The 14708-nt window shown below is 41.1% G+C and overlaps 1 protein-coding gene across 1 annotated transcript in view; it reads right to left on the bottom strand.

Moving 5' to 3' along the window:
* Positions 1 to 1392: 1392 nt before the first annotated feature.
* LOC110067941 (uncharacterized) overlaps positions 1393 to 14708 on the bottom strand; it is a 17874-nt gene continuing 4558 nt past the window's right edge. Inside the window, exons 6-9 of the mRNA XM_020775287.2 lie at positions 4630 to 5073; positions 3124 to 3177; positions 2505 to 2571; positions 1393 to 1621 (exon numbers count right to left, since the gene is read on the bottom strand). Coding sequence (XP_020630946.2) covers positions 1527 to 1621; positions 2505 to 2571; positions 3124 to 3177; positions 4630 to 5073 — 660 coding nt within the window. The 3' untranslated portion in view covers positions 1393 to 1526. The remainder of the gene's footprint in view (positions 1622 to 2504; positions 2572 to 3123; positions 3178 to 4629; positions 5074 to 14708) is intronic.

The raw sequence follows: 14708 nt of genomic DNA on the forward strand, positions 1-14708 counted from the left end.
AGTTAGCATCGGGCAGGCGAAGAGCCACCCTGTGGATATACTGCCCGAAATGCCATTATTATTATTATCATTATTATTATTATTATTATTATTATTATTATTATTATTATTATTATTATTATTATTATTATTATTATTATTATTATTATTATCGTCCTCACGTAATGTTTGCTTAGAGTCCTTAGGGCCGAGACCAAACCATGGTCCTGGGGCACTAGGGGATAGCGAGTTTTTAGCTTGATAGCACCCTCCTCAAAATGTGTGCTGTACCTAGCAAGGTTATCTTTTGTAGTTCACTGATGCTTAATTGGCCGGGAATTCGTCCAAGATAAGTTCCTAGTCCCTTTTTGATAGCTCCAGGTGCTCCAATGATAACTGGTATCGTTTCCGTTCTCATGCCCCACATTCGGCTTGTTTCGATTTCCAAGTCCTTATATTTGGATAGTTTTTCACTGACTTTCACGGATGTGTTTCTGTCTGATGGTACTGCCATGTCAATAAATTTACAGGTTATTATTATTATTATTATTATTATTATTATTATTATTATTATTATTATTATTATTATTATTATTATTATTATTATTATCCTCCACCCAAGTGACCCGACCAAGCCAGCGTAGCTGACGCCGTGAGAACAAGCCGAGCCTAACGAACTTGGTCTGCTCGCCAGTTTGGCTAGTATGTCAGGTGATGGCCAGTATTCTATGGAGACAGCAAGGGTGGAAATAACGTTCCTAACGAGCGAATAGCGCCCATGTCTCACTGCCGTAGGGAAATGTGCTACGCACACTAACCTGGTGCACTGGATGTATAAAAGTATTATTCATCCAAGCTATTACCGTAAGCCCGAAACAGAAGGATGATTGTGATTATAATGAACACTCTCTTGTGACTGTTTAAATCATTCGAAGGCTAGAACTTTCCCCTTCACAATTTGCCTGTCAGTTTGGAGGAAAGTTTTGGCGTAGGCTAAATTTGGCGACTATCTTCTCCCGAAAATTTACAAGGAAGGTCGAAGCTTTACTGCATTGAAACTGAGACGTTAAGGTACGTTCTTGTCTAATTTATTTCTAATGTGAACTCGTAGTATATCTTTGTCTTTGAGCTATATTCCTTTGAACGATGACGAGACCTTACCATATATATGCAATGGGTTGTCTGCATTCCTATCGCAAAATGTGCTAAGACCCCGTGCTCGATATTCATTTCATGTTGGGAGTTTTTACCATGCAGTAATCGTGCAGTAAGAGACGAATTCGAAGGCAACGTTAAAAAAAAAACGTACTCGCACCTCTGCCGGTAAATTTCCCTCAGTTTTAATGATATCGCAAGTTATCAACATGGGCGCTGTTGTGTCGTTAAACTTGATGCTGATTTTGCGACTGACGATTCTTTTAAATGATACTTTAATTGAAAGAAACGTTTAAATAGTTTACACTGTTGCAGTTTTCATTGTAAAGTTATTCGAGAACATTCAAGTATGTTGAACAGGCATAGTCGATTGACTGATCATTGCCTACAGTTTAGTAAGGAGTCTTTAAATCACGGATAAGATCCATCAGTCGATCAGAAGCTTGCAACGTCAGCTTGTGTTTCGCTCCTAGCTGAGATCTGTATGCTTAAAAATAAAACAAAGATCCGTGTTAACAACTGATGCAAAGAGAGAAACAATAAAACACTTGAAATCCTATGCCTCAAGTAAACGACAGGGTCTAACAGCAAGTTTTACTCTTATTGTTTCATAAGTCTTTAACGTCAAGCGCAGATTTCACAGAGTTTAAATTAGGGATACGTTGATGGCTTTCTGTAGAATTTGGCAGAATGCGTTATCAGAATACTGATAATTTCAATATACCGGCATTTTATGGGAGAAACACGAGTCGAGTATTGTTAGCCTAACATAGCAGCAGATCATACATTAACATGAATCGCAATACCGTAAACTTTCGAAAGAAACGAAGCCCGTTACTTTCGGGTTTAGCAGCCTTTAGAGCTCGTTACTTTCGGGGGAACGTTACTTTCAAAGAGTCGTTACTTTCGCGGAGCCAACACGTTATCTAATGTTTGCACGACTGGGCTCTTCTTCCAGCTTAAATCTATATTGCTGCAGGAAAACTAGTTGGATACCAAGATAAACTATTTGTACTTCATGACGCACTACTACATTAGTCCGCTGTAATAATATCGAGTTTTCAATTTAAATTTGAAGAAACGTTCCTTTTGACACGCTCCTGTTGAAAATGATATTAACTTGGATCAAAGTTTCCTATATTACGTTCCTGTTACTTGATGAAAATTCTACGGGTTTTGTTTTAGCACGGCGCAACATTAACTGACGTGGCACGAACTGACACAACGCCTCGTGGCATAAGCAATACCTTCCCTTGTCATAGAGTGCCTTAAATCAAGTTGCCATACGTAACTTACACCTGACTATTGATTGGAAAAAAATTACTTTCGGAAGTTTACGGTATCATTATTTCAGAAGACCTATTTCATACCTTGGGCTGTTCTAAGTATAATGGGGTATGCTTCCTCTTGTATACTAACCAACAATGATCTTGGAAGCTAAAACGAGCACAACATACTAGTCAGCTTAGTAACAAACGATCAGGGAAACACAATTAAACATGCAATTACTTTTGTAAATAAATATATGCAAAAATTTCAACATGCGATTGGCTGAGAGCGCGTCAACTAATCCCAAACAAGGCAGAACAAAAAAGTTGATATGGAGTGAAGAAAGTTAAAATTAAATTGCATAAATAGTATTAACAAGTGATCAAATGATTTTTCTCTTGTAACTTTTGGAATAACTAAGCACCCGTAAATTCTTCGAAGACTACAAATTGCACTCGCCACAACTTTGTTTAGTCTTTTATTTTTATGTCTACTATTTATTCCAAATTGCATTCGACTGCGAAATCATTTGATAGCCTATACGAACTACCATAACACTATTAGCTACAGAGGGCATACCAACGTGTTTCCGGTCAAGAGTATGATGGTATAGAAAACGTTCGGGGCTTGGCTTCTTTAATTTCTTGTGCAAAGAGGCTGCGCTTCTTTTTATCAACACTAAAAAACACTTATTGTGAAAATCTCAGGTGAGGTGCATACCTCAGTCTTTATGCGGTCAGCAGTTTTATCCATGAACTCCTGATGTTTGGCATCCTTGAATGGGAAGTAATACTTGTCATTAGTAAAAAGGTAAGTACCTGAAGTCGATAAAGCAGTCTTCTTTTGCTCTCTCTGTCTCTCTCACCCTGATGACAAGAATAACACGTGTCTGACCTATGATTGACTGGTCAAGTAACTGACCCCGAATATACACCTGAATTTTGTAACTAGACTATTGAGTTTTAATTCTAAAAGATGCTTAATTCGAGAACGTTGAACATATCTTCTAATGGTAAAAACTGGACCAGTGAACCGGTATGATTTTGACGAAAACTATTTCAAATAACGAAACAAACAAGCAGCGACTAAACGTCCGAACTCTGCCGCGACCGAACAAAAACTGAGACTGGCACGACCGAATGACATGAATTGGTTGAAGCCTAAATCTTAGCATTCATTCAAGTTGGGTAGTGTTATCTTCGACCGTCTGAACCGACCGCGTTAGTGTTAATTAATAAGCGTTCGCGGAAACGCTAAAGTTATCTTACGAGTTTCAAATCTCTGAAGTCGACAATCACTCATAAGAAATTCGACCAGTGGTCTGAACTGCTTTGGTAGCACTGTGAAGGATTGCAGGCAGGAACTATTAAGAGACTCATTGGGTGTTTCTGTCGAAGGCCTTTGGGTTCAAAGTTGCCCGCGAGAAGTTTTTCCTCGAAGAAACATAAATATTAGCTTCACAACGGTTTTTTGAATAGGTGGAGTGAGACATGCAGCCTTGGTTTACAGCCTACGTCTTTGATATTGGACATCCATGTTATGGTCAAATGACACTTGCCACTGGCAGAAAAAGGTATCGAGTGACCAGTACACGTGACCATATTGCGGGCCCAAGTTTAGAGCTCATTGAGGTCACGTGTCTCTTTGACATATTATACAGTCGAACCTCACTACAACGGCCACCTTCAAAATTTGGACAGAGGAAAGTGGCCCTTGTAGAGAGGTAGCAGTTATGGGAGGCCGAGGCGAGGGTGCGATATGACTCACTTTTTTTTCGGGAGTGCAACATTTAAAAAAAAAATACTTGTTTTAGCATATATATGAATGAAAATGCATCAATAAAAAAGAAACTTAACAAAAACGGAGACCAACGACGTCCAATACGGATCAAGTTTTGTGACCTTTTTCCACAAAAAAGGGGTTTGTATACAGCGTTTGTTAGTCGTTGATTAACTGGCCGTTTTCGAGAGGTTATTTTAGCCGTCGGGACGAGTTTTAGCCGTCGTTGTAGAGAGGTTAAAATGAGAGTGAATGTATGGACTGACCGCCGGGACCAAAGCAAGAGGGGTGGCCGAGAACACAAAACTTCTAAGGGCAATTACCAGTCCACAGACCAAGTTGGTCTCAAGAGATTTTGCTACGAATGTACAGAAATGCTCAACGTTGCTCTTGGGCTAATTGTTCATTAGATAAGTTAGTAAACCTTTATGAGAGTGAAATACTTACCTTAGCAATGGTCTCTTGAGTTTTTCTGGCTGCTCTCAACGAATTGATTTTCCACTTGACAAGGGAAGAAGCCAAGGTAGAAAATCCAATTGAACCTTTTTTACCATCAGCCTGCACTGAATCTCTCCTCGATTGAGTCGCATCACTGGAACCCAACATTGAAGCCGCTATTGAGGACCTTCTTGATCGCGAGCCTCGTCTCACTTCTGCTGCTCCAGAAACATAAGAACTTCCCGGAGAGAGTGGGGTCTCACCCTGTCCTGAGGTGGAGGGAGTGGGGACGTTTGACGCACTCCCAGCAGAAACTCGCCGGAAGCGAGAACCACCAGCCTCTCCTGGGGAAGAGAATTGTGGCAAAGACGCTGTAGAAGACCTGCGCCGCTTGTGGGTTTCAGATTGTACAATTGGAAACGTGACAAGAGACCCTATTGTATCAGAGCGCTTCTGAAGAGGAATATAGATATGGCTCCATTAACATGGTAATAGATTTCGGGTATTGTCATTTGTAACTAAACTACAGCATATTTCTGGAACCTTGTTGGTTATCAGCGAGCCCTAATTGAGCAGTGATTAAAAAGATCATGGTTTTCGTTCGATGGCTACATGGTCGGATTTTGTTGGCCGGTGATGACCCCGCGCTCCATTGTTCTTGTAGCCTCCTTGGGTGTGCTATTACCCGAGAAACCGTCAGCTACGCTTGATTCTGTTTATTCCGACCCAACTGCTATATTTTAAATGATCGTAATTATTTTTTAGGAGTTGGAAGAAAGCATTAAGTAGCTAAGGAATGATCTGCGATGGAAAGATAAACAATTTTTTTTTTTTAAATTATAACCACACAAAGAACACTACTTACAATATGATACTTACATTAGCTACATTAAGGATACTTAGGCCCAGTTCAGACGTCGTGCTTCTGTCTTGCCGAACTAAATTGCACTTAGGTTCGACTGTAGCACGGCAGGAAAACAACTCTGATTCAGACGTCGTGCCAAATTTAAACCAAATTCAGGATATACAGATGCCTCGTAACAATTCTCCTCCTAATTCCCCGTGGGAACGCAATCTCGCCAAAATACATTAATATAATTTATGAATTTTGTTTAGCGCTGCAGAAGCACGACGTTTGAATCGCTGCCGTGCCAGAGTCGTGTAGCACGGCAGATCTTGTCGAACTTGATTGCTTGCCGAACAGAATTCAAACGTTTGATTCAGACGCCGTGCTTTTGACGAACTTAATTCCTGAAATTAGTTCGGCACGGCAGAAGCACGACGATTGAACTGGGCCTTAGACGGAATTCTCTACGTACATTGCGGTACAATACTTACAGTAATCTTTCGGTACAATTAATATTTATGCTACTTACATTGTTCTACATACACTGCTTACAATCTGATACTGCAAACAAACGCACTACGCTAATTTAGTCGACTTGGTTGCTGCAATCAGTTTTTGCACCGAAAACCCCTGATCTTTTTCATCTTACGTCTTCAATTTCAAAGACTTCATAGCGCTCCTTATGGTCGAGGTCACTCCATAAAATCAAGGAAAGAGGCAGATAAGCAGTATTTCTCTTTAAAGTCTCTAAATTATGACCTCAAAATCATCGTCAACAACTGAGATCTTTGATATTAGGGACCTTAAGATACGAGGACGGGAAAGGCCAGGACGGGAACGCTAGTGGACGCGGGAAACTTTCGCGGGTCCCGATGTGTCGTCAAAAACAAAATGCTTAAGATGTGTATTTTCGCAAAGGACGGCGACGTCAATAATTCGAACTTCGTACAAGCTATTCACAGAAACAATGACATCCTTTAGACTATAAAAGACATAGTAGAAATCTTATCCTATTAAGCTTAAACGATAGTTCACAGCGATGCTGAATATCTTTTCCTTTATAAGCGAAGCAAACATCTGTCGATACTTCAATAGAGAAACCAGAATTTCCGTATGTAAAAAGTAAACGAACAATCTGATCGACCCGCTTCAGACGGCTTTTTACCACCATGAACATTTCAATTTCCATCTGTAATTGTAACAAGCATTATAAAAATAAAACAAACGTTGCATCAAGTTCCGGGTAGTATATAAAAAAACAACTAAACACCAGTTTGAAAATGTGTATTTTATTTGCTCGATAAATGCTTCCATGGCATTCATTCTTACGACATTTTATCGACAGTACTTACACTGATGTGTTCGCAATGCATACAGTTTGTATTTCGTTTTGATCTTGCACACTCGTGACAGCGACTGAATTATCAGTGACTGAAACACAAACGAACAGACGAGGAATATTTTTATTCACATTTTTTTTCGTATCTCAGCGTAGTATTCTACACTACAATTACGAAATTGTGAACCTTATAAACATTGTTATCATATAACCGAAATTAAGGTCGATTGGAACATCGTGTTGTCGTCCGCATACTGACTTAATTTACACTCGACATTTCCCACGGAGATTCCTTTTATGTCGTTGTCTCCACGAATAGCTGTAGCTAACACCTCGACACAGAGAATAAATAGGTAAGGCGAAAGCGGGAAGCTCTGCCTTACATCTCTACCTTAGCCAAAGAAGCACCTGACCATCCATTATTTACTATGCAGCTTCAAGAGAAATTAATCCGATTAATTAAAGAGGAACCAAAACCAAAATGCTCTAGCGTTTTCCACACGATGGTCCGTTCAATAGTATCGAATGCTTTTTCGAAATCGATAAAAAGGAGTAATCCAGGAAGATCTTTCGAATGGGTATAGGAAATAACGTTAGTGATCAAACAAATATTTTCCGCAATCGAACGGCCTTTCAGAAAACCGGTCTGTTCGTGATCCATTAGATCCGACAACACCAACTGAAGACGAGAAGCGATCGCTTTTGACGCAATTTTGTAATCGCAGTTAAGTAAGGTTGTGGGCTTCCAATTCTTCAATTCGTTTAATGCTTTGTCTTTTTTCTGGATCAAAGAAATGATACCCCTCCTCTGAGTTATAGCTAGTTTTCCCTTTTGACAGCTTCTGTTCAGGAAACTTATGAGAAAAGGAGATAAATCTTTCCAGAAAACTTAATAAAGTTCAGCAGGGAGGCCGTCTGTACCAGGTGATTTACCGGATTCCATTGACTTGACAGCTTCTAGACATTCTCTTTCAGTTAAGGGACCCTCGGATTTTACATTATCAATTTCGTCGAGTTTGTGGTGTTCATAGCCGAAAAACTTTTTTTCCAAATGTTCTGTTATTTTGATACTTTTGGTTGTGTAAAGATCACTATAAAAAGAGATACACTCTTTAAAAATATCTGAGACGTTTGTAAGATTTGCTCCATTCTTTGCCATGATCTGCATGATTGTCTTTTTTTTTTCTGCAGTGGCGATTTTTTAGGCTCAGGAAACATTTCAGTGTTATGTTTCTCACCTTCATTATTGTCATGTATTTGGTTTATTGCAATCGAAGCACATGGAACAGAATGCGCATAAGTGCGCATGCTCATAACGTCAACCGCTGGCTCAATACACTGCAACTCCTCCCCCTTAAGCCAGTCTCATACCCCAAAACTTCGACACAACATGCTATTCTTAAAAATAAAGTCAGAGCCCTAGAAATGGGCAGTTCAATGTTCAAAGGTCCAGTCGGGCTGGGGGCTTCCTCTCTCTGGTAGGATATCTTCTAACAGGAACATGTTCAATCTGGCTCGGCGGGCTGCTAACTGAAGGTTTAGCCGCTGGATTGGATGGCTGAAAGCCCGTTTCCCGTGGGACGGCTTCTGTCTGCTCAGGCGGCTCAGCTACTTGGTCACCATGGTACTTGACTGGGGGCGGGAACAGCAACGGCTGGATAACTGGTGTACGGTTGTCTGCAACAGGAACATTGGAATCTTTGATTTGGTCTGTGTGTCGACGCCACACTAGGTTAGGCCCAATCTCCACTTCAAAAGACAGGGGTCCTAGTTGTGCACGCACAGTACCTGGTACCCACTTTGATCTTCCATTGTAATTTCGTGCTATTACTCTCTGGCCAATGGTAAAATGCCGCGTTACAGAACCACCCTTGGCGACAGACTGGTCTATCTGACGGTTGTTTATCTGGACGCTGAGATCTGGTTTCAAAAGGTCCAGTCCAGTGCGTAATCTTCTTCCCAAGAACAACTGGGATGGTGGCTCTCCAGTGGTTGAGTGGGGAGTGTTCCGATAAGCCAGCAAAAATTTTGCCAACTTAAGATTCAAGGATTTCATTTCAGTTTCACTCTTCATCGCACTTTTGAAGCTCCCCACACAGCGTTCCGCCAGCCCGTTGGTGGCAGGGTGGTAAGGTGCTGACGTGATGTGTTTGATTCCGTTTCTCTTAAGGAATTGCTGAAACTCTTCTGATGTGAATTGCGACCCGTTATCGCTTACCAACTGGGCTGGTATTCCATATCTGGCAAATAACTTCTGAAGGACTTCAATGGTCTTCTCTGAGGTTGTACTAGTCATTCTCTCTATCTCTAGCCATCTTGAATGTGCATCCACTACCACCAAGGACATGCTGTTGAGGAACGGACCTGCAAAATCAATGTGAATTCGTTGCCAGGGGAACGAAGGCCACTCCCATGCGTGTACCGGTACTGTACTGGGCTCTCTCTGTGTTAGTTGGCAACCTGAGCAGGACTTAACCGTCAGTTCAATTTCCTTGTCGATTCCAGGCCACCGGATGTAACTTCGGGCGAGGGCCTTCATCTTCACGACCCCCATATGTCCCTGATGCAGTTCTTCGAGAACTTGAGGGCGCAACTTTGGAGGTACTACGACTCTTATTCCCCACATCAGACAGCCTGATTGTAATGTGATCTCATCTTTGCGAACAAAATAGGGGTTGAGTGCAGGAGCAGTGTTGTGTGGCCAACCTTTACCGGTCATCTCATACACTTGAGCCAAAACAGGATCTCTCTGTGTTTCTCGCCTAACGTTATCCACTGTGACTGGCAGTGGATCAAACTGCATCAAATTAAATACACCCACAGGGTCGACAACTTTTTCATCTCTGGATTCCTTTACGAGTGGAAGGCGGGAAAGACCATCGGCATTACTGTGAACTTTAGTGTTCTTGTATTCAATGGTGTAATCATAGCCCGCCAGGAACAAGGCATAACGTTGCAGTCGAGCTGCAGTGACCACAGGGATGAAAGATTGACTTAAGGGCTGATGATCTGTGTACAATGTGAAAGAGCGGCCAAACAAATACATATGGAACTTCTTTACCCCCCAGATTATTGACAGGGCTTCTTTGTCAATCTGTGCATACTTTTGCTCAGTTTTGGCGAGTGTCCTTGAAGCAAAAGCTATGGGTCGCTCGGTACCGTCGTGCATCACGTGAGACAGCACCGCTCCAATACCGACAGGGGATGCATCAGAAGCAAGCCTTAGTGGTAGGCTGGGATCATAATGCGTTAAAACTTGCTCTGACGTGATAATTTCTTTCACTTTGCGGAATGCTATCTCGCACTGTTCTGTCCATTTCCACTGATGATTCTTCTCCAAAAGTTGTGTCAGGGGATGCACTACTGTCGATAGGTTAGGCAGGAACCTGTGATAGTAATTGATTAGCCCGAGAAAAGATCTCACTTCAACTACATCGTTTGGACGTGGCGCATTCAATACTGCTTCTACCTTCTCTGCTGACTTGTGTAGGCCATCTTTGTCGATGTTATGTCCACAATAAGTTATCTTCTCCTTGAAAAACTCACATTTTGCGTTGTTTGCTCTCAACCCATGAAGCTGAATCCGTCGTAGAACTTCTTCTAAGTTAGCCAGGTGTTCTGCATCATCCTTGCCAGTAATGATCATATCATCAAGGATACAGCTTGTGCCAGATGTTCCTTCCAGCACTTGATCAATGGTGCGCTGCCAGATTACAGGTGCTGATGTGATGCCAAACACCAGTCTGTTGTACTGAAACAGACCTGTGTGTGTGTTGATGGTGAGGTATTTCTTGGAACCTTCTTCCATCTCTAGTTGGTGGTATGTCTGACGAAGGTCAATCTTTGAGAATTTCTGCCCACCACTAAGCTTTGCAAAGATATCTTCAATGCGGGGTAAGGGATAGCTTGTAGTTCTGGGTTCACTGGGCCTTTGTAATCACCACAAATTCTGACAGACCCATCTTTCTTTGGGACAGGTACAATGGGCGTTGCCCAGTCGCTCCACTCAACTTTCGTCAGAATACCTTCATTCTGAAGTCTTCTCAGTTCTTCTTCAACCTTGGGCCTCAAGGCGTAAGGTACGGCACGAGCTTTGCAGAAATGAGCTTGGCTATCTTCTTTGAGGGTTAGCCTTGCCTTAGCTGATTTGAATGTTCCAAGTTTATCTTCAAAAACATCAGAGTATTTGTCTAGCATGGTCTGCAGACGCTCGTTAGCAATTGATGGGGTTTGTGAAGCTTTCAGAGATTTAATAGCATACCAATCCAGGCGTATCTTGTAGAGCCAGTCCCTTCCCATCAACACCGGGCCCTTATTCTTAACCACATACAGATCCAACAGTAAGGGTTGCTCACCTTTGTACTCAACATTTGCCTTAAGCACTCCCAGTGGAACAATGCTTTCCTCCGTGTAGGTTTTCAACATTAGTTCCGTTTTATGCAAGGGTTTGTCGTTAAATTTCCCCTTGTACAAATCATGTGGAATGATCGACACAGCCGAGCCTGTGTCCAATTCCATTTTCAACGGTTTCCCTTCTACTTTCAGATCTACCCAGATTACATTACTGCTCGGTTTCCTCACATTGTGTATCTTCATGCTTCCTAACACATCTTCAAATTCATCAATTTCACTGTACTGAACAGTATGGACTTGAGTGTTTTGTGGTGTTTTGGGTGGTTGCTTCGGCTTACCTTGTCGTCTCGAGTTACAAACTCTGGAAATATGGCCCACCTTCCCACAATAATAACATGTCTGGTCCTTGAATCTGCAATTGTGTGATGCGTGCCAGTCGCCTCCGCATCGATAGCAACCTTTAGGCGTGAGGTTCGGCGGCGGCGGCGGCGGCGGCGGTGGCGGTGGCGGTGGCGGTGGTTTGCTGTTATCTGAGATCTTGTCAACTCGAGGTTCTGCGTGCAGCTCACTGTGCAATTCCGAAGCATCACGAACGGTAGTTTCCATCGCTCCAAAGCCTTGGAATATTTCAGTTTTGCTTCTGAAAGCAAACGCCCTTGTATCTGCATATTTTGAAGGCCACATACCAATTTATCCCGTAAAGCTTCGTTAAGGTTCGCGCCAAAATTGCAGTGAGTCGCTAGTTTCTTCAGTTCTGCTACGTAGGCCAACACGGTTTCTCCTTCTCGCTGATTTCGTTTGTAAAAACAAAAGCGTTCTGCTATTTCCAATGGTTTAGGATTTAAGTGTTGCTGAAGGGTCGTGACGATCTCTTGGAAGCTCTTCGTGGCTGGTTTATCCGGTGAAAGAAGGTCCCTCAACAATGTGTACGTTTTGCTGCCGATCAAGCTTAACAAGGTTGGCACTTGGCGGTCCTCATCGATGTTGTTTGCTAAGAAAAACTGTTCTACACGTTCCGCATAAGTTTCCCATTTCTCTTGTGTCTCATCAAAACTCTCTATCTTCCCGATAGCAGTCATATTTTCGACGTTTTCCTACGACTTCATCCTCGTCGCCACTGTCATGTATTTGGTTTATTGCAATCGAAGCACATGGAACAGAATGCGCATAGGTGCGCATGCTCATAATGTCAACCGCTGGCTCAATACACTACAATTATACCATCTCGCTTTGGATCTAATTATGGCTCCTTTTGTTTTGTATTCATTATGTTCTTTAATTCCTTTTTCTTCACCCTCAATTGTTCAGCAACAGCTTCTTCGTCGTTCTTTATACAGATCTCAAGTTGTCTTTCGAGAGCGGCTATCTCATTTTCAATACCGGCTTCCTTGTTCTTCATTTTCTTTGATTTTCCTTTGAGTACTGATTGAAGTACAGTATCTCTAATCTGAAGCTTAATCATTTCCCATAACAACACTTCGTGTACTGTTTCATCACTTTCGTATTGGTTGACCGTTTCAACAAGAGTAGATTTTTATTGTTTACGTAATCCATTTCTCCCAAAAGTGATGAGTTCACAGACTGTAATTTCCAAAGGCCTGGTCCTCTGGGAAGTGTCTGGTAATTAATAGCGATGTTGCACAAAGATTGGTCTGTTATATAGCCGAGAAGGATGTCAGCTTTTAAAATTCTTCTGGCGAGACTTACACTTACAAGGAAAAAATCCAACCGAAAATGTATTTCAGGTTTGTTTTGTCTCCATGTGTATCTTCTCCCCTCTGGGTTTAAGTCCCGCCATATATCGGTCAGATCAAGATTATCCTGAATATTTTGAATCACTTTCAAAGAGTTTCGGTGCATCGTTGATTTCCCACCCTTTTTGTCCTTCGTGACAGGCTCAGCTACTCGTGATCGCTTTTAAAAAAATGTTCGGTTTTTCTGTCATGCAATCTATCAATCTACGTTTTGTTCAGTTCCACAACTGAAAATGGGACCGCTTTGAGATATTAGCAAAAGGTCGGTCAGATACACCTTGCAAGATAAAGGAAACTCCACTAATTAGGAAATTGAAACCTATCCTAAATGATAGTGTTGGCAGCGGAAAGTTTTATCTTTATTACTTCGCATCTCTTAGTCTGCTAATAAATTTTTTTTCAGCTTCTGTCATTGTTATTGTTAATTAGTTACTTATCTTAAATTTAAAATTTAGCTGTTACTTCTATTCTAAACGGTCACTTCTGAAGATAATAGACTGCAAGGCTGATACTACGTGAAAGACGTATTAAGATGTACGTCGAAACATACGAAACGTCAATTTAAATAAATGATATAGTTTTATTTTTGTTTTCCAATAACGCGTTTTATTGCCATGTTTATCACCGTAGTTTGCGTTTTATTTCTTGTTAAGCTACGATGGCCAAAGAAAAAGAGTATTTACAACATTCGAAGATGTGTATGACACTGACTCTACCAAACAACTTTTATATATAGCTACTTAGGCAAAGTATTTTACTGATGTCAATCTCTGACTTCAATTTCAGCATTTTTTGTTTAAAAATATAGATATTCGTTGATATATAAGATGGTATCACGATCCGCCCATATTTTTTTTACGAGAGAGACGACATTATTTAAGGAATAGAAAACATGTACCGTGTTTTTTAATATAAATCTACTAGCGTTCTATCGTGCATGCCATCCTCTGATTGTTTACGCTACTCAATATCTATTCTGTTTGAGTATAAATCTACTAGCGTTCTATTACGAACGGCGTTCTCTAATTGGCTACGCTACTCACTATCTATTCTGTTTTAGTATAAATCTACTAGCGTTCTATTACGAACGGCGTTCTCTAATTGGCTACGCTACTCACTATCAATTCTGTTTTAGTATAAATCTACTAGCGTTCTATTACGAACGGCGTTCTCTGATTGGCTACGCTACTCACTATCTATTCTGTGACAGATAGTGAGTAGGGTAGCAGTGTGCTCCCTTAACGAAATGACGGCCACTTCTTGGCGTTTTCGAAGTGTCTGTGAAGAGGATTTGGATAAAGTTTTGAACAACTAGTAGATTTATACTAAAACAATTAGATTATTTGCCCTCGATTTCTATGCGTGACAGTTGACTCGGGCTGTGCCTTAAAACTATCGCGCGATAGAAATCTCGAGCTCATAATCTAATTGTTTATTAGTAGAATTCTACTAGTATACTTATGCAAATGCTTTAATCTGATTGGCTGAGCCACTCGTACATTATCATCCATTATAGTTCACCATTAAATTTTCTCCGATTCTTATTGGTTTAAGTTGATCACGTGGCGCGATAGTGTTTATCCACCGAGAAACACTATCAGTCCATGGTGCCCGTCTGAGGAAAATACCCGGATGGATAGTACTCGTTCGTGAAAAATTTTCTGTAAACAACCGAGCTAAGAAAAAAATAACAAGAGAAATTCTATTTAGTGGGTTTTGTTTACTTTCCTTTTTAAATTTTACATTTGGCTTTCACGGCTTTCTTCCAAAAAAGCTGAAAATAATTCAATATGAT

The sequence above is a fragment of the Orbicella faveolata genome, unplaced genomic scaffold (assembly GCF_042242905.1).
Source record: "Orbicella faveolata isolate gen_17 unplaced genomic scaffold, um_ofav_v1 contig_24, whole genome shotgun sequence".
Lineage (NCBI taxonomy): Eukaryota > Metazoa > Cnidaria > Anthozoa > Scleractinia > Merulinidae > Orbicella > Orbicella faveolata.